This window comes from Eurypyga helias, unplaced genomic scaffold, assembly GCF_000690775.1.
Source record: "Eurypyga helias isolate BGI_N326 unplaced genomic scaffold, ASM69077v1 scaffold17071, whole genome shotgun sequence".
Lineage (NCBI taxonomy): Eukaryota > Metazoa > Chordata > Aves > Eurypygiformes > Eurypygidae > Eurypyga > Eurypyga helias.
Genome location: NW_010230331.1, coordinates 21,701 through 48,839, shown reverse-complemented (window position 1 = coordinate 48,839; position 27,139 = coordinate 21,701). Strand labels below are relative to the sequence as shown.

The 27,139-nt window shown below is 43.2% G+C and overlaps 1 protein-coding gene across 1 annotated transcript in view; it reads left to right on the top strand.

Annotated features, from left to right (window-relative positions):
• Positions 1-4,093: 4,093 nt before the first annotated feature.
• LOC104516399 (mitogen-activated protein kinase kinase kinase MLT-like) overlaps positions 4,094-27,139 on the top strand; it is a gene marked incomplete at its 5' end in the record, with an annotated part of 33,028 nt that continues 9,982 nt past the window's right edge. Inside the window, 6 exons of the mRNA XM_010160704.1 lie at positions 4,094-4,229; positions 15,619-15,663; positions 16,332-16,362; positions 16,472-16,611; positions 17,819-17,881; positions 18,849-18,941. Coding sequence (XP_010159006.1) covers positions 4,094-4,229; positions 15,619-15,663; positions 16,332-16,362; positions 16,472-16,611; positions 17,819-17,881; positions 18,849-18,941 — 508 coding nt within the window. The remainder of the gene's footprint in view (positions 4,230-15,618; positions 15,664-16,331; positions 16,363-16,471; positions 16,612-17,818; positions 17,882-18,848; positions 18,942-27,139) is intronic.

Genomic DNA, 27,139 nt, shown 5'->3' with positions numbered 1-27,139 from the left:
GCGCGCCGCGCTGCCGGCGCCCCGGGGCGCCCCGCGTTCCCTCTTGCCGGTGCCCCGCGCTCAGGCGTTTGTCCGTGAGGCTGTGGCGTTGCTTTTACAGTGCAGCAGTTCCCTCTCGTGCCCCCCAAACCCGGACCGTAAGGCTTGGGACGGATGTCGGGGATTTGAAGTGTAAACCCGCAGTTCCTGGGCTCTGGGCATCATACTGCGGGGTTGGTAGCAGACGGGCCACGAGGAGGATTGGAAGAAACATACCGCGCAGCGAGGGGCTTCTTATGCACCCCTGTATAGTAAAAACCTTTATTTAAAACATAAGCAAGTACTCAAATTCCTTTTTTTTTTTTCCTAAGAATAAATAACTTGGAGACAAGGAAATGTGAGAGAGAACAAACTCATGATGGGGCATGATTTGGCTGAAAGCAAAGAGGATTTCTGAATTCAGTAGAGATGAAAACACAGAGTGCAGAAGGGGTGCAGGTCGTGTGAGGACTTGCTCAGAAGCTGGGTAAGAGGGGGCACGCTCCTACCTGAATCCTGTTAGAAGCTGCCTTCCCTGGTGCGAAAGCCATGTCTCTATGGAGACACTCATGAAGGTTAAGCCAAATTAATAGAAAGCATGCAAAAAATATGCAGGTTAAAGGAGATGAAAGACTTGTATGCATAAAGTGATCCCAAGGGATAAACTAAAACCATTTCTGAGAACAGTTGCACGGAAGTTAAAACACATTAAACTTCTGCATTGAAAATTCTTTGCTTTTATCTACTGCTATTTTTTTTTTTTTTAATCCTATAGTGATTTGCAAAGAGATAGTTCAACCAGCGATAGGGAAAGGATGAGATGTGTTACCAAAAAATAGGGAATTTTAATGAAGCCTGGCTATCAGAGCCCTGGAGAAGGGTGGGCTTGGGAAAAGCGAAGGTTACACCTGTTCCTTTGAGGGACCTCCAAATTAGCAATCCAGATACTGCGCTTTCACAGGGGTACGGCACGTATCGGGGCAAATCAAAGCTCAGACAAGCTGGATTACTTTTTCTCCACTCTTTAAAAAAAGGCAAGTTGAGGTTCTTTGCGCACAGACATATGCCAAAAAATGCATTTGTAACAGCGAGTAACTAGTGTCTTGAACATCTCTGGCTGGCCTTAGAGCTGACAGTGGGCTGAATCCACATGTGACTGACAGAGGTGATAAGTGACACTTCGACCTATCTTTAATGTGGTCTTATTTGTAATATTTACTGGTCTTGATGTTTATATTAATTTGTCTGTTCTATCATTTCCTTAAAATAATTCAGATTCCTAAGTGTTCTACCCTTCACATTTTTATTATTCAATCAAACATGGGCACTGTGTTACAGCTGAGTTGCACAGGTCTGCCTTATGTTTACGTTCATATTCTGTGATCTTTTTGGAGCCCTTACTCAAGTCACTTTTATTACAGTAGGAAAAAATTACTGTTGAAGTAATGATGTTCCAATTCGGTGAGAGAGCACATTTGTCTGCATTTAATCATATATACTAACTGGGTTTCTCCTTCCATCGTTTCCCCACGAGCAGCTGCTGTGATGATTAAAATAGTCTAGTAGCGATACTTGAATTGCTACTAACACACTAACGTAAGACATATAGACAAATGCCAGTCATTGTTTTTAATCTGTGACTGTTTATCATTATCGTTTCTGATAATACAGTACACATTCCTCAGTGTCACAGAGTGAGGTTATTCTGGAAAAGCCAGTAAGCTCAGACTGCAAAACTACAGAGGCAAACAAATCCACATGCCCTGCCATGTATAATGTTTCAAGCTGCTTCATTTATAAAGTAAGACTCATTAGCTGGGCAATGTACGGTAGCTTTCTCTTTAATTATACAGTTCTGTTATACAGTGGAGTTATTTTTCAGAATGCAACTGTTTTTGCAGACTGACCTTTTGTTATAAAAGAAGTTTCTGTCTAATGAAGAGAGGTAATTACAGCACAAAATAGAGTCTTGACATAGAGAAAGCTATTGTTACCAGGACTTTATTAGTGCAGGATGTTATTCAAAAGAGAACCTTAATTTACATATTTTAAAAATTACAGTTGTGTATAAGTAGCAGTGCTGTTGAGAGCCAAACTAAGAAAAGCAGTGCTTGCAACTATCCTCAAATTGCTCTGTAGTTCCCACGGTAGATTGCATACTACCTGTTGAACCTGACAGAAGGGGTTTATGATACGGAAATGAATGTTTAGAGGGGAGTTACTTTTTGACCTTCTATCCTTTGCTTTTTAGTTTTGTTCCTTTATTAGGATGGATATTTTTTTCTTTATTAGGATGTGTGACCACTTTCCACCCAGCACTGAGATCAGCCCTGACCTTTGCATGCCTAAATAGGAGAGAGAGTTGTGCTTGAAACACAAGTGTAGTAATTGTGAGGGGCATTTGTTCTGACCACCACATCGAGCAGCTCACTCAGCAGGATTTAAGTGTGATAAATGTCCTTGCCCCAGGTGGCTGATTTTTTGCAGTAGAATTAAGTGTGGTAACAGAGTTTGCAGTAGAGTTTGCTCGTTATTCCAGCTCTGAATCCTTTCACTATACTTTTGTAAGCATTACTCTCTGACAGAGATGTCATTAAAATAAGAAATCTGTAAGATTTCGAATATTTAAATTATTTCATGCCCTCAAATAGGCTATTTAGGTACACATTTTCCTACACTGGGAGACTGAACTCCTTAAGATCAGCAGAAGAGTTTATTCATTCCATGCTAGGACAGGAGATTTACAGGAAGAAATATTATTTTTTTTCTTCACTCCTCCTTCCCGCCCCACTCCTCCCAGAAATGACAACTAATTCTGTTAGTCCTTTTTGAAAAAATCAGAAGGAGCAGATTTTGTTTGCAGTGTGTTTACGGAAGGAAAATGTTCTGAAAGTCTGAGCAGAAGATCTGGGATTGCAGAGTCTCAGTAGCTTTCTTCAGAGCTCTCTTTAGGATCTCCATCTCCTTAGGAGCTCGCTCTCTCTAGGAGGAAAATGAAACGCTGAGATTGACTCTTCCCAAAATGTGAGTAGGAAACAGTTGAGGGCAGAGGTCAGGACACAAGTGGCAGGCAGTGCACAGTCTCCCAGACAGTCACAGAAGCGGTTTGTTAAATGCAAATTCAACCTGTGATACAAATTGGAGGGGGTTTTTGGGTCATCCCAGAAGCAAAAAATGTGTCTGAATTTAGTGACAGAATTATTTTTCTGCATGTTCTAGTATACACCCATGCATTTGTGATGGAAAACTACAGAGAGAGTTGATAAACTCTTTTCCAAGAGCAGTTCAGTTCAAGTGTTTAAAAGATACCGTCCATCAGAACGCATGTCAAAGGAAACCACGTTGTTAAGGGGTGAGGTACGTGCAGGGCAACCTAATAAAGACGGTGTCTGAAGCGTCGTAAGAGTACTGCCTTCCCTTCCTGCCTTTCTTATTTTTCACACCTTTGCATGCATGGTGAGAAGCAGAGAAAAGTATACCAAATCCCTTTATTAACCGTTCCTAACTCGAGAGGCTTATATTTGTAACCAGTTGCAGGGCTGGGGTCTCACCGTGGTTTATACTCTTACATCTTCACCTAGAGAAGCAGGAAGGTAAGTGGGAGAAACTCCCCAGGGCTGCTTCTGTGTATTTTGAGTATAACTCCGAGTAATATTTATAGCCAAGTTATAAGCCCAGGCAAATGGGCTTCTTAGACTGCCCATATTGTGTTGCTAATGATTGTCCCATTACCAGTTCTTAATGCAGTTTCCTTATGGGTAAGATCATGTTTTGTGATGTTGAGGAAAAAGACGGCATTTTAGTTTTTATAGAATTTAATTTTAGTATTTATATGGCATTTTACTCTTTTAAATGTTATTTTTCTTCAGCTGAAGGTATTATGGTTGTTCTCGAATATAAACATTGCCAGTTGTTCTTAAAGCTCTGAAAGGCTTTGCATTTGGTAATTAAATGAACTGCTTGAGTTAGTATTGTACTTTTCAGCCTTTCACATTTAATTAACATTCAGGTGGGAATTATGAACAATTTATATCTGTCAGGAAAAGACAAGACGTAACAAATTGTCTCTGTGCAGATGTGAAATTGAGGCAACCTTAGAGAGACTAAAGAAACTGGAGCGTGATCTGAGCTTTAAAGAGCAGGAACTAAAGGAACGGGAGCGACGTTTGAGGATGTGGGAGCAGAAGTTAACCGAACAGTCCAATACTCCTGTAAGTAGACAATAATTCAACCTTTCTTCTTTCTTCAGAAAGTATTTGGAGCTTTGTCTGTGTAATTCTAAAGACACACCAAGGAAACAGGGCCCCTCTTTTCTTTAGTTTTTCCTTTGGGCCAATTAAATTCTATTTGATTACATCACTGCAAATAACTATACAATTTTTAAAAATTTCATCTAATACATTAGATATCGGATATTGCTGATAGTTCATATTGTGCCTTGGGCACTTCTGTAGTTTCCCATTGATTTAATTACAGTTCTCAGCTTTAAAAGTTGATTGCGTTCAATAAATTCCTTTTTCAACTCGAAAGTTGTTGACTTTAAAGGATGCAGGATTTGGTCTTAAATGTAAGAATCATTTGTTTCTTGCAGAAGAAGGCTGGAGAAACTTATGTAGATTTTTGTTTTCCCCTGTTCTTTGGGAAGAAGTAAATTTCCATTCTGTAAAAAAGAGGGTCAAAATTTGAAGTGTTAGTTTAGGGCTTTGTTCATAATTATAGTTAACATACTTGTACTGGCCAGTTATTAGTAGTTAGCATTGCTGTATTTCTATTTATAAATTGAAGAAAAAAAACTTCCTTGGATTATCTTGAGTTTCTTAATGAAATATGATGCTCTTGACTACTGATTGGCAGGGAGAGGACCACAGGATTAGTGCATGGCTAGACGTATTACAAAAGAATTGTTGTTAAGAAAAATACTGCATTTCCAACTTGTTTTTCAAGCACTAACCAAAACAAATACCAAATTGAGATTGCAGTAGCATATGACTTTCCTATGACAATTTTAGCCTACTTACAACCTTCATTCCAGCCAGACCCATTTACATACCACTTTTTAAGCCATACCTTATTGCTGTTGTTTGAATGAAGTTGCATTCATGTTCCTGCTGTGAACATGTAGTCGTGACATCATGAAGAATGAATGTTTTCCTATGTGCAGATACTGTGTGTTCTCAGTAGATCGCTGTGTGCCTGCTTTAACGCTTGCAAACTTCCAGTAACTGAGCTGTGGGCCATCATCTGTCCTGAGCACAGCATGAGACACAGCCTTAATGAGCAAACCTTTTCACAAGCAAGGCCCTAGGGTTTTTTATGCTGTACTTGCTTATGACTTCTACTTTTCACTTAGAGCTGGCACTGCTGAAAGAATAAAGCATTGTGCTAAGGCCTATTGTGCTAAGCATGAACTATCTTTCTGCATAACATTAACCCAACTCTCCTATTGCATTTAAACACAATTTCGTCTAATAGAGAAATGAAGATTTGTTTTTTTCGATAGATCTTTATTGAACTGTTACATGGAATGTCTTTAAAAAAAAAAAAGCTTTTGTTGGAAAAAATTGATATACTGCAAAAATTGACTTGTTCAAGCCAGATTTTTTTTTTTTCCATAGCATATGAAGTTCTACAAGGCACTGCTTACAAATACAGCTATATTTTAAATTCATAGCTGTAAACCATTTGCAAAATATTCCTGGGCATTCTGTTTGCAAGCTGCAGTCCGTGGAGCTGAGTGCCTCCCTCCCTCCCTTAGTTCAGGGTATGTTTGCTCAGCAGTGTCAAACTGAAGGATTGCAACAGGGAGGTACACTGCTTGATTTTAAGCTACCTTGGCTGTAAAAACAGTAGTAAAGCTGTGGCAACCAGAGGTAATAACACAGCTTGGGGTGCCCACTAGGCTTACACCTGGTTCCTAACCAACACCAGGCCTTGTTGTGTTCTAGCTGGTACTGTCATCCCTGCCCTACTCTCTGCAGTCACTTCTTCATTTTGCTCTGCAGCAAAGACCAGAGGCCAGCAGATACTGTAAAGTGGTATGCAAGAGGAGATAGAAACCAAGTGAAAGGAGAACAGGGATGCTGTCTCTGCTACTTGTTTCTCCAGTGTTTTAGGATTGGCAGAAGCTTTGTCCTGCCATTCTGCATGGTAGGTAGCTATGAGTGGCAGGCAGCTCCGACTCGAAAGCGTAAGTTGTAGGTTTATACACATCAGTGTGAGTGAAGGGTGAGGCCAAGCTGTAGAAACACTTCTATGAAAGTAGCATTTCTCCCTGCTCTTGTTTTGACCCTCTTTCTGCTGTGTCTTACAAAACAGACACCTTTGAGCCTGATTTCTGCAAATTCCCTTTGTGCGGTTCTCCAAGAGCTTCTTGCACGAGGGATTCTGGAGCCTTTTAGAAGAGTAAAACATATCCATAGCTGTAGTGAAATGGGAGACTTCTTTTGAAAGAGGACCTGACTTTAAGAAAGGAGTGTGTGAGCTAAACTGAAGCTCATATTTAGAAGACAGTGAGCAAGACATGAAATCCAGATATTCAGCTGTGGTGCTGTGCACTCGCAGATGGTCATTTAAGAACAATGGCTTGTACAGAGATGGGGGATCCCAACCATCTATAGAAGTCTTGTCATGATAGTTATCATATGCAGTGCAACACCAAAGGCAGGTTCGGTCGCAAAGAGCTCCTGAGTTCTCCAGATAATGAGATTGCAAAATGTGGAGGAAGTAAGATGAGTATAAGTGCAAAATGAGGCACAGTTATGGCCCATTTGCAGCTTACCCGCTGCCAGGCGTTGCACAAACACTGACCCAGAAACGTGTTTTAGGGGAAAGCTGTTTTGTAGCTTTGTTGATGTTTTTTAATAGGGAATTCTTTGGGATGCTTTTCCATGAATCTAGAGTGACTGAAACTCCAGTATCTGATGGAAGAACTACCTGGCACTCAATCATGTGTGCTGGGCATCTCGTTTCTGTGCCTAGATCTTGTTTTTAAAATATTCCTTTTCTTTGTCAGTAGGGGTTTTTGGTGTCCTTGGTCCAAGGAGTGCTCTGGTGATGGTGTAATTGTTTTTTCCTGTACAGCCAGGTGTACAGAAGCTTAGCTGCAGGTTCTTAGGTTGCTTAGCCAAAGGACACATGAAGAGTATTTAGGGCACCCCATATCCCCAGCTTCTTAATTTTCATTTCTTAAACCATGATCACTAACTTTTGTTAACCACGTGCAAATAGAAAGCCTATGTAAGTATGGAAAACTCGAGAGTGACAAAAAGACAGATACTGTCCTCTTTTAATGATAGACAAATTATCTAATGTAAGTGGTTTTGCCAAGAAATGGGCACTCTTTGAGCAGCCTGGCCATGAAGCCTCCTGTGTTACAGAACAGGGCATCACCTTAATCACCCTTGTAACCCCCTGTGACCAACTGCCGTTGACTCTTCAGTCACTTTTCTGATTAGGTTAAAGATATAGAAAACCATGGATTTTAGGCAGGAAGTTTTGCAAACAGCTTTGGAAAGAAAGGCCAGTTCAGGTGTTCATGCACAGGTCCTTTGCTGTTGCTTTAGTAGGTAGCTTAATTTGGGATGAAACTCCTGAGTTTTTACTCCCTGTGGAGAACAGGCAAGCATGTCACAGAGGTACTAGCCCGGCCACTCTGAAGAGGCATTAATGATTATTTAGCTGGAGAGGACACATTGTAATAACAAATGCAAACAGGCTGGGTCAGGGAAGCACCGTTATCTGTAGGTAAACGTTAAACCAGTGGAGATTTAGTATGGTGTACAACCAAATGGCAGATACCTATGGATACCGCTGAAAAAAAAACCAAGGCAGCCAGGCTGAAGAAGCTGGCCAGCTGACCAAACAGCCCCTCTTCCCTTGCCTGCTCCTCCCTGGGACAGCTTCCAGAAGCAAGGTGCTGGTGTGGGCTGGAGGCTGGTCGCACTGGTGAGAGGCTTGTTTCTGGTTGTGGCCGTCGCAGGGAGACGCTTTCCTCTCCTTTTGAGCGTGCGATCAAACCCAGTCTTTGCACAAGTAATGCTGCTGCTGTTATTTCTGATATTTAGAGGGCTGCTACTTCTGCACCAAACTTCGGGAGCTTGTTTGGTTTCTCTGATCTTAACATGATTTATTCTTCAATCCTGAAAGGTTCAATTAAGCAACTCACTCAGACTTCTGGTACCCGCGTTGCCCTGGGAGCCAGCCCGCCTGGCTGGGAAATGGCACATTCTGTTTTACACTGTACAAAATGAAGGATTGAAGAGTTTGAACCTTCTTTTGTCATGAAAGCTCTGCTACCTGTGGTTCTTGCCATGCAGCTCAGTGATTTTTGCACTTTGGGTTAAGAACAGTGACCCCGGAATGAAGCCGTCTGGTTTAATGAATTCTCTCCGTGTTTAGATTCACTAATCGTTGTGCTTTCTGTTGATTGCCAACTAATCTGGTGGTCTTTTCCCTCGATTTTTAAATTGGTTCTAACTTTCACTTTTGCTCTGTCCTTTCCTCCTTTAAATAGTTTTTCTTACCTCTTGCTGCAAGAATGTCTGAGGAGTCTTACTTTGAATCTAAAACAGAGGAGTCAAACAGTGCAGAGATGTCATGTCAGATCACAGCAACAAGTAACGGGGAGGTAGCTGGCATGAACCAAAGTCTGAAGGCCTTGATGATGACGGGCTTTGGGGATATCTTCTCTCTGAACCAAGCAGGATCTGTCCTGCATTCTGGAATGCAGATAAACATGCAAGCCAAAAAGAATTCTTCTAAAACCACCTCTATGAGAAAAGGAAAGAAAATCAACATGGCTTTGGGTTTCAGTGAATTCGACTGGTCAGATGACGATGATGATGATGATGATGATTTTGATGACACAGATGATAGCAGCGAATGAAATCAGTTATAGAATTGACCCTGATATCGGTTTTAGCAAAGCAAAACAATAAAGTTTTAGAACAAGAATCCTGTCAGTTTGGTCTGTTTAAATCCTGTAAAAGAAAAGGAAAAAAAAATAGTAGTGAGACATTTTCCAGGCTGAGCATGTTTGTGTGTAGAGACGTTGTTTTTGTTTAGATTGTGCTGACTTATTTCTGCTTTGATGAAATTTGGAACTAAACTTTCCGAACTAATTGAGATTATTATTATTTTAAGAACTGTGATTATATCTATAATTCTTGGTGCCTGATTACAGAAACTATGGCTTGATAAACTTAAGATCTGAAAACACTGGGGGAAACTTCAATGCCTTTAATGCCATTAATGTACTTCAAATTTTTCTTTTGTGTTTTTTTTGTCATTTCCCTTACCCCTTTAATTGTAAATCATATGAATATACTTGTACTTCCAGATTTGCTATTCTCTACAATCGTTCTTTCTTACTGTTGCAGTGAGGGGGTTTGCTGTGTTTCTAATTTAAAGCCGTTTTCAAGGCGGCATTGTGGGAAGTCACAAATACGTTTCTAGGAAGAGAGAAGCCTGGTTGAGGGAAAGGGAGGCGTTAGTTAAATACACAGTTTAAAAACGGAATAGCAGCAGAATCCAGATAATCCTTATTAGTAGATGATTTGTATACATGTTCTTTTTTCCCCTCACGTGTGTGTGCATGTGTATATAATTCACTCCAGCAAAGCGAACTGCAATCAGACCTCTGCATCTATTAGACATTGTGATCTAGAAGCTAATTTTGAGTTGCGTTGATGTAAATCCAGGGAGCCTCATTAACTTTGATGGACTTATTCTTGTACCTGAGAGTGAAAATCGGTGTTAGTAAATTTTGATTCTGTTGCACCTCCTAAACAGTGTGCGCTACCCTTCTGAAAGGACAAAGAGAAGCCTCAATGGCATTTCAGCCTCGGCCCTACTACTGTGGCTTTTGTGAAATTCTCTGTGATGGTGGTAACATAAGGAATATTTACTAGTCACTGCATACCTGGGTTTTTTCAGCTAAATCACGTTTAAAGTATTGCCACTGCTGTTACGGCTTACCGTAAAACTCAGTGTGTAACAATCTGCTGCAATAATTGCCTGCCAGGCACTTATGTTGAGAGCAGCGAGTACGTTTCTCCTGATGACCCCTTTAGTGGTGATGCCGAAGGAGGGAGGGAAACCAGTGCGAACACAAATGGAGGTTGGAAAGGAGGATGATGTAAAATATTTGCCCAGGGAAGAAGGGCAGCATTTCAAAAGAAAAATGTTACTGTCTAGTTCAGCTGTAGTGGGAATAAGCCATCAAAATTCCATTCTCAATTACTGGAGGGGTTTCTTTTATGAAAACTTGTGTTTTTGAGTGGCTTCTTTAATTACAGGCTTGCCTGTTACACAGCTCTAACCTACATATTATGGTGAGTGTTTTTGTAGATAGCTTAGAGAAAAATGGATGCATTAGATAACAGCAGGCCTGAAATCATTACATGTTCACTCCACAAAAGAGAAAGTTCTTTGAAGGAGTTATTCTAGAGTGATGAGTGGGCACCTCTTCGGGTTGTGCGAGAGAATTGTTTTATCCTTAAGCATCAGCACTGGTCTGGTAACCTGCAAGGCAGTGAGTGCTGCGCCTCGAGCCAGCCTACTCCACTCCGTGCACACAGGATGAGACCCTCCGAGGGGCTTAATTTCTGTAGGATGCCATTCCATGTTCCACCTTCTTCCTGACAGTTGCAAATCCATTGGCTTGAGGTTAACCCTCTTGTATGGAGAAGCTTTTATCGTGATAAATTGTATTTTAAATTATGTAATAAGTTTACAGAGTATCCCAAGGAAAAACTTGCTCCTTTGGCACAGGTAGGGATGGCTTCTTAGGTTCATCAAAGAACCTGATTTTAGGGAGAGAAGGGGACATGGGAGGGCAAATAATTAAGTGGAAATCAGAGCAAATAGGCTGTTTCCAGTAGAAATTTGTACTATTTTTGTAGGTCTATGTCTGGTGACACCCACAGCAATGATACTATTTTTATAACTGCCACTTTGCACCCAGGAAAATTTGATGGATTTGTATAATCTAATATGTGCACTTTAGATCTTAAGATATGTGTCATTGTGCATAAATTACTGTAGCGCATAAGCAGTGTAGGATTGTAAAGCTTTAACTGAAAATGAAATTTGGTTCAGTACATTTATTATTAAAAAAAACCCCAAAAATCTGTCCCTAGCATTGATGTTTTGCACTTTTTCAGCATCTGACAATCTCAGAGCACTTCATGCACGTTTATATTTGCATGGGTTTTAATTTGCAAATCTACTCCTTCATCTTTACAGAAGTAAAAATAATCCATAAGTAGTATGACACAGGGTTTCATAGTTGCAGAATCACATGATTTAAATTTGTCTTTAAGTTTTTGTGCTTGCCCAGGTGTGTAACTTATTTCAGCAGTGTTACCTGAATTTGGTAGCGTGCTCATAGGAATTTCTGCTATCTACTTACTTCCAGTATTTTTTAATGAAACAAAGATGTGTGGGGGGGGTTTCCCCCTTTCCTTTTTCTTTCTCCATACATTATTTGTCAAAGCAAATTAAGCTATATTAAGGAAAAAACGAAACTCTTATAAAACTTACCTGTGTGTTCAAAGTAGCAAAGGTCTCTGAACTGTAGAAAAGGTGAGAACTGACAAACTCTTCTGGTGCAGAAGATCGTGTTCCCTTGAGATAGTATTATACTTAGGATATTAGCTATGCTTATTGAAAGAAATAATGGTACTGATTGCATTTTTACGTTCCTGTGATGACTTTCATACCAAATGTCTCCAGTTTCCAAGCCAAAACTCATATGTGAGAATCAAGCTGTGCTGTTTCTGTCTCTGGTATGCTTCTCACTAGATAAAGGTTTTGAAAGTGGCTGTGGTGGGCAGGTATGTTGGTTGGAGGAGGTCAGAGTGTTTCATCTTCCACACCTGATTTTGCTCTGCAGTGTGGCCCCATCTGTCTTCTACCTGTATCATCACCAGGATATCTACATCTCCACAGCAGTCCACAGCACATAGCCTGCTAGCTTATGAAAGCATTTGCCAGACTCAGAAGGTGTCTCTCTGGCTGCTGTGGGCTGTGAGCAAAGCTGCCAAAAGCCTTTCTGTGCCTTGAACACCTCTCAGCATACTAGTCCCCACCGGGCCTTTTGGGATCCCAGTTTTTTCTACATTCTGTAATGCCCTGGAAGTATGTGCAGTAAAATAATATTGCTGCATTTGACAGAGGGGAAGGGTAAAGAACCAGGCCCGAACCTCTGTTTTTTCCCAGGCTGTTGCACTGCCAGCGTAGACTTCAGTAGGTAAATGACCCAAGAGAAGAATGGTGAGGATGGGCTTGTGGCTTGCTGAAAGATACAGGGTGAGCTGGGACCAAGACAGGATGCCCAACTCCATTTCTTTTCCTCCAGCAGTGGTGAAAAATTAGAGAGGGGAGTTAATGGAGTAAAACTTTCGATCGAGTCACTTTTGTGATGATCACAACACTAATTTCTTGGAGTAGCAAGTGTCCTAAGGTACAGCGTGTAGGTGTGCTGCATCCCCAGCCGGTTGCATGCTGCCTGGCATGGAGCTTGTTCACTCTAGATGTGAAGGGCTTCCAGGAGGTGAGGTCTGGCACAGCCCCGGGTCATGCAGTCATGTTCTTGACTTGTCATTTGTTTGTCGTTTCAGTGGTTTTGTAAGATGTCGATTCCCTTTCCTTCTGGGTTTTAAAGTGGTTGTTCCGAGTTAAATATTTGATGCAATAATGATTTATATTGCTGTCAGCAGGAGCGGTATATCCATAGCGTGCATATAGCTCTTCAGTATTCAGCAGCATTACTGCGTGTCTTTAGTACTGTAGTTCCTTTTTCTGTAATCAGGCAGCTTTTACAGGTTTTTAATAAGATCTCTTGACTTGACAGAAGTTTTAACTACAGTCCTAGGTAGAATGTTCAGGTAGAAAAGTAAGTTCATTTAGTAATTTTCACTGCCCTTGAAATGCGCTGGTAGGAATCTGGAGGAGAGTCCTTTCCCTTTTTCCCCAGACTTCGACTTAGTGTACACTGTAAAATCTGCACAGAGATTTCTGGTGTGTGAAGATTGAATTTTAAAACTGTAGAACCAACAACCTTCTTTAAACATTTTATATTGTGTGCTAAATAGTCATATACCTTTTAAAGTCAGATATAGTCCACTGCATTTCTTGCTTTTGCACTACTGAAGAAGTTTTGTACTGAATACTGGGAGTCAATGCTACTTACACGTCAAGTGTGAACAATGACATTTGAATAGAAAATGTTTTCACAGTGTTAGAAACCTTCATTCTCCCTTCTGAAAAAAAACAATGCTGAGCGCAACGCCTGTGCCAAAACTCTTGTGCTGTAAACTGAATATATCCTTTGTGTGGAACATGCGATGTTACACTTCTGTGTGGTAAAACCTTGCAGCATCAGTTATTCTCTTTATTGCACTTGACATACGATGTCCTGTTTTATTCACACTGTGGATTTGATTTTCCAGTGTAAAACCAAAGCAAACAAACAAAAAGAAGTTATGCAATGTATTCGATTTCCTCAATTGGTGTCATAAACTTTCTTTTAATGTGAACTTTTTCCTTTGCTTCTCTTTGTTCCAAACTTCTATTTTGCAATAAACATTTTGACAGTAAATTTTATGCATCTGTGTCCCTGTGTAAAATGCTGGTGTTTCAAGAGGTTCCTTATGTCTGCTGGTTCAAGCCACTTTTTGTATTACTCACGGTGTGACATTTCTCTGGTATTCTCCCTTTTTCGGTTGTGTTTCTTAAAAATAATTAAATAATACAGGACATACTCTGCCACTGGTTGTGTTTAAACATGAGAAAAGCTGAAAAAAACCATCGTGTAACTAAAGATGCAATATTGGACTTCTGCAGTAAGTGATTCAGTCGTACAAATTACTGCAGCAGGGTCCTCCCGCAGTATCAGCTGCCTTGACTACAAGTACTTTTGCAAGGCAAACCCCTCTGCCTTCCTAAGGATGCTTCCAATTGCCATGTGCCCTCCCTTGTGCTCAGGTGCTGCCCCCAGCACTACTTTGTCCCCACAGCATCCTGCCCAGGCTGCAGGGAGCTGTTGGCATAGGGAATGCCTGACTTAGCAGCAGGGAGGTTGAGGATGTTGGCTGGAATACAATGTAGTAGAGAGAAGTCAGGAAGGTCTCCCTTTGCATCTTCCCTTCTGCCACTTCACCCTGATGCCTTTTGCTCCGTCCCCTGGGGAAGCGGTGGGTGAAGGGATGGGTGTGAGGGTCTGCTAGGTCCTCCTCACAGAGGTGGCTGCAGCTGGTCTCGGGTGGCTTGTGCCCGGCAAGGTTTGGCTGAGACATTGTGGAGAAGGAGGACGGCCTGAAGAGCACTCAAAGTGGGGTCGGCAGCAAAAAGTCTAGGTACAGAGGCGGAAGACGAAGGGTGTTGGCAGTCACAAGACCTTCAGTGGGAGTGCCACGTGGATGCTGCAAAGGCTGAAAGTTGTGGGTGGATTACACTAGACCCTGCTCTCATGCCCGGAGAGCTGGGAGGTGCTCAGACTGGCACGAAGCAGGCAGCTCTGCCCTGCGGCTTGGTGTTCGGGTGGAGGCAGGCAGGGCTGAGCACCTGCCGGGGGTCACACTTGGCCTGGGGGTGGGGGCTGGAGAGCTCGCGGGGTGGCAGGACTCCCTGGAGGAGGTGACAAAGCCTTGGGGGCTGGCGGGGAGCTGAGCTGTCTCATGAGTCAGTTGTGTACATGGAGTAAGGTTGCAGCTGCATCATGGTATGGAGCCTTTGAGAGACACTGACAGTCCAGGTACATACGTACCAATCCATGCTAACCCTTCAGCTGGGTAAAAGTGCCAAGAAGGTGAAGCTTGGGTTACCGTATGCTTGAAGGAGTGAAATGGCAATCGGTATTCCAGTGACATCTGTGTCAGCTTTCAGACCCTCCCAGAATTTCACTTAAAGCAGCCATCTTCCTGATTGGCCTCCAAGGTTTCCTTGTGCGTCAAAAGCTAACGCTGTCTTGCACGCAGCACAGCGTGCCCTGCGCGGGCGGCAGCACTGGAGGAGGCCAGGCAGCCTGTGCTCCCCCCGCGTCGGGGGGCAGTGACGCAGCCTTGGCAGAAACCAGAAGTGACTTGTGGGTACAGGCAGACTGTCCACGGTGGCCTGACTCCAAGTTCTGCTTTCACTGCTGGCTAGTGAGAGTTTTCCTTCCCTTTGCAGAAAATATCCATGGTCCGGGAGAGAGTCATAATCACAGCGTTATTTCATTGCAGGAATCAGGGGGTACCAAAGCAATTGCAAAAAGCAAAAGCCTTCCCGTGCTGTCAGAGCTGGGAGGAGAGGCAGCTCAGAGTCCCTTGCCATCAGACGGTTTACTCTTCCTTCCTAAATTGTTTTATCTGAGATCTGCTGATAATTTTATCTGCATATGGTGGTGGGATGGATTTAGCACTGCCACCATACTGTTGGAGCCAGCCCGTGGTCAGTGTGAATCCAATGATTTAGTATGTCGATATGAGAGTCACAGCCTTAAGTCCTGCCCTTTGCAGGGGAAAAGGAACCAGATAAAATCAGCCACCAGTGTAAAATTTGGGTGGAGGGGAGAAATGTGCCAGACGGATTTCTTTTCAATTCATGTCTCTCACACAGTTGCTGCCCTCCTTTGATATTTGTGCATGGACCGAAGAAGATGTGGTGAGTATTTTGTGTTAATGTGGCCAGCGGTGCGCCGCTGGAGCGCTCTGACAAATTGCCGTGGGTGTGTGGGGAGGGAAAGCTGGATCAGAACATCTACAGGAGATTTTACTGCTATTTGTTAGGCGAAACGTGTGTTCCAGAAGGGCTCCGAAGTGACCATCAGTAAATTAAGGATTTGAGCGACCTTCAAAAAACAGCCACGTTGTCCAATGTCCAGAAAATAATTGGTGCTGGGCCCCAAGATCTGTCTAAGCAAGACTTGGACAGGACACAGCGAGTTTGAAGGTTTTATCCCACTGTGTGCCACCAGTTTCTTTCAATTAACTGGAAGTAAGTTAAGGGCTTTTTAAGGGAATCTCAGGTAAAATAATGGCATTGAGTCTTACTTATCCTTTTATTCAGTTAAAAGGCTAAACAGGGAACATTGGTGATGATCTCTAGCATAGTGATGTGTCATAGTGATTTTAATGTCCCACAGGTTCAAAACGCTAAATAAAAAGAACCACTTCCACTGGCGAATCTTGAGTCCTTCAACCCAAAGTTAGAAATACTTTTAAACTTTGTTTAAAAAACAAACAAACAAACAAATTATTTGCAAACTCCAAATAACTGTAGTATAAAATGTTGATACTGTGAACTTCAAGATGGATTCCTCTTTTTTGCAGTTTTTCTGGATGCAACAACTTACTAGAAAAGGTAAAATCTATTCGTATGTACCCTTCATGAATGTATATACCTGTGCTCATCTTTTTCTCCCTCCAGTAAAGCACCCTATGGATTTCTGAATAACCTCTCTTATCTTAAGGCGATGCTTCTGGTGAAATGAATGTATATGCTAGCTTGTTTAAGGAGCATCATATCACTGGGAAACGATTGCTTCTTCTAGAAGAGGAGGATTTAAAGGACATGGGAATTGTTTCCAGAGGACACATCATCCATTTAAAGGTATTTAACAGCATATGTTGAATGTTGCAATAGGTTATAGTGTGAATATTAAGGAGTGCATGGGTTTTCAGTAGTATTAAAACCAGGAAAAGTTCTAAAGCTAAATAGAGAGCATACTTGGTATTTAAAAAAAAAAAAAAGAAAGCAACCCAGAGTTAGAGGTTCATATAGCTCTAGACGCCAGAGCAACCTGAGCATTTTATGAAGCATGAAAATGTGCTGTGTTCTTTATATTTCTTTGTAGTTCTGGGTTTTCTTGTGGGCTGGACTGTCAGTGCTGCTAACGATTCACCTAGGAGGGCTCTTCTCCTGGCAGAAAGCTCTGGATATCTTCAGAAAGAGTGCTCCCTGAGGATTTCTCCTTAGCTGAGAGAGGAGCAGATATGGAAACAGTTATTTGAACTGAAATCTCTGAACTTCGCAACTTTCACATCTCATCTATAGCTTAAAACATACTTTGACTAACAAAACTCTGTTAAACAACTTCAAAGCTGGTTGATTAATGGCCAGGTTGCTTTGCTCTTAAAGCTTTGTTTCACAGTGTTTTAAGTTTCTAATGTTTGTAATGAGTTAAGAAAATCATGGTCTGGAAAACGTGATCACGACAGCAGTAATGGTGTTAATACTGTAGCCACAGAAGAGAGTTTAGTTTCGTGGCAGTCAGCTTTGGAAAAGGGTTTCTTGAAAAACAGCATTTAGAATTCTGTTGGGTCTCAATGATTTTATACCACAATTTTACTAGTAAAGAGATACTTGTGTTCTAATTGCTAGTCCTGCAAATTTAGCTTCCTAAATCACACAGATTTATTCCCCGTTAGCTCACCAGCCATTTTTTCTATGCCACACACCATTACTGATGTATTTAATTTACATTTCCTACAGGGAAAATTATTGAACTTAATAAAGTCAATAATGCCCAAATGAAACATTTTGGCTTCCTGGGTTGATTGAGCGTAAATAAAACCAATCAAAACAACCCCCATAACATCTCTTTCTTTGATTAAGCAGATCTGACTCTGAATGTGAAATGGGGCCGATCTACCACGAGAGTTTCCAGAATGGGACTGTATTTTAAACTCTTCTCACATGCCCTGATGTATCCACAGTGGAAAACACAGTGGGCACAGACTTAGGCTGGTTTTGTGCTGGAATTTGCGGTATGAGATACTGAATAACTCATCTGGTTTTGCTGATTGTTTTTTTCTAGACTGCTATTGAGAAGTTAACCCATGACTACCTAAATCTGTTTCATTTTCCACCATTAATTAAGGCAAGTCTTACTGTTTGTACAAGCAGTGCTTCTCGTGTCGGTATGAATGTTCTACTGTTCTCGTGTCTCCTTTCCTACCGTTCGCGGGAGGGTGAAGCAGCGGTTCCTGCAGAGGGTGTGGCAAATGCAGGGGGTCAACAGCAGTGATGAGTCTCATCAGAACAAGTAATCGGATAATAAAAGTTGGTTTCAAGGAGGCTCTAAGATTTTATTGTGGAACCGGTGGCATTAAATTAAGAGACTACTGGTTGCGATTCCTTTGCTCTCATTAATCAGAAATTGCTCTTAAGAGCCATTCCTCTGGACTGGTGCCACTGGCTGCTCACCACCGAAGAACGGCAGACCCCTGGCCCAGAGTGAGCCCATCATTCCTCCATTTGTTAATGTTACAGGAGAAGGATGATTTGTAATGTCTGGTCACCCTTGTGTTAACCTGTGGGTTTTCTGCTGCCTGTAACAAGAGCCATGAAAAAGGGAGAGAGCGCTTGGGAACCTCAGGGTTGCCTGATACTTGCCTGATTTAATTCGGTGAGCTAATCAAGCAGTTCTAGACCCCAAAGCCTGAAGTAGCTTTTTTAGTCAGAATTTATTGCAGAACTGTAGAGTGAAATCCACTTCAAGTGAATTTACATAAAGTGAAACTCAGTTCCCTGACGGGGAAGGTGGAACTGGGGGCTTCACCGCTGTGCTGTGCCGGCCACAATTCCAGCAGCAGTGGCTGCTGTGGTGCTCACAGCACTGTGCCACACCGGTGCGGCTTGGCCAGGAGCAGAATTCGCGCAGCATCTCCTGGGGGCAGGCCTGGCCGCCCTTGGAGCAGTGTGATCGGGGCGGTGGTGGCTCCTTCCTGCTGCCTGCCAGACTTGTAGCCTCTGAAAGGCAAATCCTTCCTGCCACCAAAGTCCTTGCTCCTGTCTCCCAGGGGGTTGTGGTTGATGTGAAGTCTCACCTTGCCTTTTTTTGGCAGGATTCTGTGGGTGGAGCTGAAGAAAACATAGAGAAAGTTGTGAATCTTGAACTTGTTTTTGGTTATCACTTGAAGCCGGGAAATGGTCCAAAGGTAAGCTGGCAGCGCTGGATCGGTCAGTTCAGTTACCTTTCAGTCTCTACCTAGAGGGTCCAGTATCTTCTGGACACACAAAAATAATCCACTGCCAGAATCCTCTTGTTTTGGAAAGTGCTGACCAAATGTTAAGTGGCACAAGGGACTGCACGGATGATGGGGACCTGCACCCCAGAGCAGGCGAGGAAGAAGAGACTGCTGCAGAAAGCTTGGAGTTTGGAAAATAGGTGGTGTGCGTGGCTGCTGGCCAGGGAGGACAGGACTTGTCCTGGTGGGGATTGTGTTCACTCACGGTACTGGGGAAGGAGGGAGGGGTAGGTGTGCAGCATACTGCAGACGGCAGAACTACTGTGCATTGGCTGGTAAAAGGCAATTACCAGCATGCCACATCCTAATGAAACCCCAGCTCCAAGCCGAGCTGGTTCAAGGATCTCTCGTTACGCCCTGTGTAACGGGAGCGCTGACGACTCCAGATGTTCCAGCAAAGTGTTTCCACCGGGTTGTCTTTTCTTGAGAGTGAGGTTTGTCCCATGCTTTTTGTTTTCTTTATCCAGCCTGCCATGGACTCTGAGTTCAAGGGTTTTAGAATTAATCATCTATGTGGAAATGGTGTGCAGAGCGTTTCTGAGTTAGAGTCAGGGGTTGTGACAGCAGGATTTGTTTCCTTTTGTATTTGACAAATCTGCATTGTGTGTCCACCCTAAACTTGTGGGTGGCTGACTTTCATCTTGTGTTATCTGGCTGCTTTGCTTTCAGGGCATATTGTTTGCCAAAGTCTCTTGATTTCTGTACTTGGTGGTGCTTGCAGAGAAAGCATTTAGGTTTGTACTTAGTAGGAACTTGGACTCATACTGAAATCATTTCATCAGTCTGAAAAAGCTTTTTGCTTTTTGTCTGGAGATTTCCTTTTTTTGTTTGTTTCTTTTATCCTAAGCACTTTTTTTTTCCTATGAAAATCTTCTTCATCACTATGTGAATTACTTAGACTGTCTCAGTGTTCTTGAATGCATGTAGCTTAAGATGCTGTACAGCTGCTTTTTTGTAGGTGTGCATCTTTCCCTCCCATGTGCAACTCTACAAAGAACTAAAAGTCCATGAAATAACTTGTATCTCCCTTCCATTTCGAGTATGGATTTTGAACCACAATGCAAAGAGGTGGGCAGTCTCCCCCAGAAAAGAGGAAGAGAAGGAGTGAATAGTCCTCTGAGTGTTAGAGGGAAATTCAGGTTGCATTAAGGTTTGAGGACAAGTAGATGTTTTAGCTGTGCTGGCAGAATCTGCAGATGAGGCAGCGTGCCCACATCTGTGAGACAGAAGCTGAATTGGTACGAGAGGACAGGGCTGGTTCGGTGGGCCTGGGTAGCGCCGACATAACCTTCACGGGTTTCTGACAGGGTTTCTTCCCCCGGCAGCCGTGGTTGTGTGCCAGGCACGCCTGCCCTGGCATCGGCCTCGCCGCAGCACCCGTGTCCCTGATGCCATTCCAGGGAATGCGCCATTTGTCACCTGAGTTTGTCTGGGCTGGAAACTTCTGGCTGAGGTCTGCTTAATAACTCATACCTGCCTTTACAGATGTCGCAGCTCAGCAAGTTTTAAAATGGGGACTGGAAGTGGTAGGTAGACTGAGCTTTTGGGCAGGATGCTAGGACCAGTGTGTCCATCGCAATTTGCATTAGACATAACACTGACAAAGGCTGATGTGGGGCGTGCAATACAGGAAATCGGGCTAGCTTCCTTCCCTGAAAATGCCCAGGTACAATCTTCTGGCTCCCCTAGAGGCTGCTTGAAGCCAACTACAGCTGCCATCCAGACTTGTTCCAAAGTGAACTGGAGATCCTGGGTAAACCAGGATCGAAGAGTTTAAATTTCTTTTACTGTGCCATTTTTGTAAAAGAGTGGTGCCTGTTCCTGTAGAACTGGGTCAGCAGAAACACTTGGGATTGTACCTTCCACCATCTTTATAGCTAAAAAGCTGGCCTACATCTGTTTAAAAATACATTTCTCAAAGGAACTTTACCCTAATCAGTGCCTTTAACTGGCTGCCTAGCTAAGAAGCATTTCTCCTGTTTTAGCCATGAGGAAAAAGAGGCAGTAAGTTCAAATCTGGGTTATGAGCTGAGGAGAAGGACTTTGGGGTACTGGTGGATGAAAAGCTGGACATGAGCCGGCAGTGTGTGCTGGCAGCCCAGAAAGCCAACTGTATCCTGGGCTGTATCCAGAGAAGCGTGGCCAGCAGGTCGAGGGAGGGGATTCTGCCCCTCTACTCTGCTCTGGTGAGACCCCACCTGGAGTGCTGCATCCAGCTGTGGGGCCCCCAACATAAAAAGGATATTGACTGGTTGGAGTGAATCCAGAGGAAGCCACGGAGATGCTCAGAGGGCTGGAGCACCTCTCCTATGAAAGGCTGAGAGAGTTGGGCTTGTTCAGTCTGGAGAAGAGAAGGCTCTGGGGAGCCCTTATTGCACCTTCCAGTACCTGAAGGGGCTACAAGGAAGCTGGGGGGGACTTTTTACAAGGGCCTGTAGTGACAGGATAAGGGGTAACGGGTTTAAATTGAAAGTGGGGAGGTTTAGATTAGGTATCAGGAAGAAATTCTTCCAGGAGAGGGTGGTGAGGCACTGGCACAGGTTGCCCAGAGAAGCTGTGGATGCCCCATCCCTGGATGTCTTCAAGGCCAGGCTGGATGAGGCTTTGAGCAACCTGGTCGAGTGGAAGGTGTCCCTGCCCATGGCAGGGGGGGTGGAACTGGATGGTCTTTAAGGTCCCTTCCAACCCTAACCATTCTGTGATTCTATGATTCTGCGTGTAGACAGCTAGACCCGTGTACACCAAGGGAGGTTACTGGGCTCAGCTGGTGCAGCGCAGCAGGAAGGGCTCTGTACCGGGGGACAGGTCAGGCCGGGAGGTTTTACTGCAGGCAGGCTCTGCGCTGTCCTTCTGGGCTGAACTCCCATTAGTTCTTGTAGTGCATCTTCAGGCGTGGTTGCACCTGGAAGCAAGATGGTCCGTGTACTTGGAGGTGGCTCTGCCAAAGCAAGGGACAGGACGGACACGTGGGACAAAAGCACGCTCCTCGTCCAAACCAATGCGCCGGCGTGGGCACAGCCTCAGCCTGCAGCGTGACATACCGCAGTGCCACGGGGCATAAACGTGTGGGATGAGCTGGCCCAGGACCCAGAAACCATTTGAGGGGTGTGGGTTAATTCAGATGCGTTTGGCTGGTCAGAGGACAGCAACATCTCAGGTGCGAAGATCGTTCCTCAGGGCACAGTGGTCCTCTCCCTGGCGCTGCTCCGAGCCCCAGCGGCGTAGCCATGCACCTTTTCCATAAGCAGGCAGGAACATCGCGGAAACCTAAGGGCCTTAGGAGTGGCAGTGTGTTTTAGCAAGGATCCTGATGAATATGATTCAGGATGGCATTTGAATGTTGAACCTTGTCTGTAACACTGAATGAAACATTGACTTCCCGGTACGCGACTTCACCAGCCTCAGATTTGTTATCTAATTTAAACTGCATCTTCTAGTGGGATTATGTTGGTTTCCACCAGCTGACAGATGCAGTCATTTCATTACTGTTTCCTTCCCTTTTTAGCTGCATCTTTGGAGGTGATGAAAGCTCAGTTGACCTTTGTGCTCTCCAAATGCATCAGGAGTGAGCGCTGCAAAGCTAACCTGGTTTTTAGAGGTTTCTTTTCCAACTCTTGTAGTTCAAGTTATGTGGTTACTTCCATTCACTTCCTTTTAATGACCTTTCTGTACACAATTCCCACTGAGCTGAAAGGGGATAGACTTAGACATTTGATATGATATTTTTTCCACAAATTAAAAAAAAAAAGTGGGGGGTGGGGGGCAACACACCAATTAACTCCAAGATACCGAAGAAGGTAAAAAAACAAACCCTGGCAATTGCGGCTTGGGCTGATTTGCAGAACTGCAGAGGGAATTTTCAGCAGCTTTCTTATCCTAGGTGGCTCATTAAAATTTCCCAATCAGGGAAAGGTGTCTGAGCTGTGTCAGCTCCACACTGATGAATCATCCAACCCCTTAAGAAGGATGGTTCACAGTCTTTTTGTCTCCTGTTGATGCATTCTTTAGTTTTGGTCCTCAAAAAGGCAGATTTCACCATGCCTTTGAATGTTTTCGTTTTTAACCGAGTGTGGCACAATCTGACCTACATCCAAACACAAAGCCTTGAAGTTGGCTCACCATTTTGCCTTATTTTTCCCCAGTTACCTCTCCCTCCATTTTACGAGGTAAGGAGCAGAGCCCCTTCAAAACCATCTGCTAACTGTATGAACGATTTTCCAGCCTTGAATATCCAAACTGGGGTATATTTTAATGTTATTATTTAATGCTTAGTGCAAAAGTGAATACAATATTAAGGCTATGTTAGCGAGACGTTGTGACCAACTCTTCATGTGAAGAAGCATGGGCTGGCAAAGCGCCGGCAGTGCCAGACAAAACAGTACTGACACAGTACATAGACCATTTCTGCTGCTTCTTCCTCTCCACCCTCCCATGACATCAACACAGCCAAAACCTTTCTTTACTTTCTTAAAAATAATTCCGAGTTGAGGAAGACGTGATATCACCGGTTTCATTTGTCATGTAAGGTCCTCCTCGCGTTACACATGTGGCAAAAAATAAAGCAAGGGCTGAGGTCTGAAATACAAATTCCAGCTTCATGGTTTTTCAGTCCTACATATTCCCCATGCTCTGTAGGTATTTTAACTCACTTCAGTAAGTAAAGCTGGCAGAGGAATTGGTTTTATCTGACCCCTTCCTTTGCAAGATACTTGTAAGTACCTTGACTTCCTAACGTGGGGTTATTTAACCTTATCTTCCAAAGCCTCTCTCTTTAATTGCATCTTGAAGCACAGTGCTTTCACTACTAAAGGCTAGTTTGTGCAGGAATCAGAGTAGCTGTGTTTGTGTGCCATTTTCATAGATTTGCTCCTATTCTAATAAGTAGTCAGTAAAGGGGTAAATTGTGAAGGAAAAAAAAAATCCTAAGCTGTAAAATAAAACCACAGCCACATTTAAATATAACCAGCACCATTAAGAACTGCTTCATGTAGTTGGTGGATCAATGTTAGGGTACTAGAAGTTTAGTGCAGGTGATCTGAGCTCTTTGTATTTTCTTTAAAAGGCTTTTCTGGACCACATATTGTTTGTACACAAGGTGGAGCTGGTATAACTCCTTCACTTCCACTGGGATTGCTCCAGCTGTAGCATCCGTGGGTAACTGAGATCATACTCAAGCCAAAACCTTTTAAAATCCTTGTGTAGGCAGTGCTCAGCCAGGGATTCCCATCAGAAATGATCGACTTTTCCATCATCCTGAAGAGGACCTTTCGGCGAGGTGATTTGCTCACCTTGTCTTCCTAGACGTTTTAATCTCAAGCTTTGTTTTTATGCCTTGGCTGCTCTGGATTAACTTGCTGCCCTCCACACGTGGTCTCTCAGGCCTACAGCCTCGGTTGCGGGCACGCCTGCAGGAGCACAGACAGGCTGCCAGCGGTCTGTAGGCACGGCACATGTCCTCTCCAGGCAAAAGCCAGGGAGAGGAGCCTCTCCCCAGCACGTGCTCAGGCTCAGGGCTACCGCAGAGCTCTCTTGGGGCACCAGCACATAGGGGCGCCCGGTATTCACCCCTGTGTTCCCTCCGTGGCGGCACAGAGCTTCACGGGGCTGGATGTTCGAGAAGGGTGCTGCCAGAGCACAGATGCTCTTGGTACCGCCGGCCGCTCTGCGTCGGCGTTCGAAGGGCCGTGTGGGTCTCCAGGCGAAGCTCCAGCCCGGCAGTGCCTGTTGCCTCGCAGAGGAGTAAGGGCTCCGGCTTTCGGAGGAGGCACCCAGGCGACTGATAACATAAATATATCTTCTGCTTGCTTTGTTTCTGTACGTTTTAAGGCCATCTCTCTCGGAAGGCCTCCCTCCGCCCCTGTTTTTTCCTGCCTGCACAGCTGAAACAAAACCGGTGGTGGAGCCACCTTCTCTCGCTGGAGCCTGGCTGGCAGCAGCCTGCCCTGACCTGAGACACCAGCCATTGTTAAGGGTATAACACATTTACATATTTTGCAATAAAACATCAGTTATTTGCATTACTGTGTCAAGTTTTATTTGATTCTTTCACCTAAAAATGACTCATTTTCCTTTCTTGTATTTTAAAAACCAACTACTCTAAGCTTGTTTGAGAATAATCAAAAATTGCCCATTTAGCTAGAAGTCATTTTCTTTTCAAAAGGCAAATGTTATTTAATCTTTCAGCTGTTCATTGTGCCATCATAAATACTTTCTTTTCAGCACAGTTGTGGGGACTGAAATGAGCCCACTAATTGCCTCCCATTTCGACTGACATGTGGTGGTTTAGTGGAAAGAGAACACAGCGGGGAGAAGGAAATAGGAGGCTGAGAAAATGAGAGCTAATTATTTTCACTGCCTCATGTCAGGCTCTGTGTCAGCCTTGTTTTTACAAACTGGAAGGTTTAGCACTAAATAAAACAAACTGGCGTCATGTTTTTATATACTGGCAGTGTCATGGAAGCAGCTGCACATCTCAAAGACAATATAATGCCTGCATTCGCATGGACACCATCTGACAGCCACTGTGAGCCACTGCTAATGAGGATATCACAGTGGTGCCAAGTGAAAGGTGCTGAATTATGTATGATTCTTCATCAGTGCAGCAATAGTCCTGTACATCATTATGAGACATTGTTTTGCTGAAGAGATTAAAACATTCTTAGTTCCAGACCCTGCAACCTATACACGCTACAAGAGGTTATTAATGGAATTTTTAGGGAGAGTTTCTTGTGGATTTCTTTTTGGTTAAAAATATCTCATGGGACAAAGCCATGGTAGGTCATGACACTATATATATAAAGAAGAGAAGCAAATTAACCATAATTGTGTTATCTTCCTTTAAATCCAGAATAATAAAATATAGTGTAGCAGGGTGATACATAATGATAAATAACCCAAGTGCTGTCACTAGATGTTCAACTCTAATGCCTTTAAAACAGCAGGTTTCAGCAGCTGAGATAGATAATAGCTAAGAATGTAAAGGAGCTTCTGGGGACCTAAATCGTCAACGTGCTACTACTTTTAGTACCAGCATGACCAACATTTTTTTCCTATTTGTTTCATCTTGCGCTACATCTTCCTTTTCTTCTAATATCCCGTTGCCTGCTACAATGCCGTCTCCATTTTTACTTCAATCTTACCAAAAAAAAAAAAACCAACCCCAAAACCAAAACTTTATTGCAACTGCTGATTTTGAAACAGATCCTGGATTTGGGCCTCCTTGAAAAACAAGGTGTCTCCCCAGCAAGAGTTTTAAGCTGTTGTTGCAAGAGACATGTTTGTTGTTTAAAGCCCGTGCCTGATCCTTTTCATTTCCCTTTCAGTTTTTGTTGCAAACGTTAGTGCATATGGGGTTAAGGGAGTATTGTCGCCACAGTAAGCAGGAGACTTAATTTTTAGAGTGTTCTTATTTTCTGTGGTGAAGCTGAGGAGAAGTGGCTCAAAATACATGCGTGATTTGCTTTTCTTTTCCACAGTCATTTGCAGAGGCTGCTGATTTATTGGCTTTGTCAAAGTGCTATTTGGAAATGTTTTTCACACAAAGTTTTACTGGTTCTGCCTCTCAGTTCTGAAACTGGGTTTCTTTTTTAAAAAAACAAAAAGCTGAAACTCTTTATTTAAATCAAAACCGAGCAGGTAAATATTAGGAGGTGTTTTAATGCTTGAATTATATGTCCAGGGAAATGTCTTTGAAGGACTTCGTGGAAGTATATCTATCAACCAGGCATTCGGAGCAAGCCATTTCCAGATTTCTTTCCAACATAAGCCTGGCACTAAATATAGTTTCGATCCCACAAATCTTCTGGCTCTCATTCATCAAAGAATTGACATACATATTCTAGCCAAATTTTTGCTTAAGTGGCTGAGCATCTCTCTCCATTTGCTAAACCTTAAACTCGATTGGAAAACAGAGAAATACGTCCCTTTTTGCAGCACGCAAAACTTGGTTTATTTACCGTGTGGCTGAGTAAAAATGGTTACCAAGTTTGTAAGACAAGTAGCCATCTACTTATCTTAGGTGTTTCCTGAGTGCCTTGATTCAGAAGTCACCCAGCTGCTGCCTTCCGTCCATCCATCCATCCTTCCTATCTTTTTGCCTTTTCTCCCAG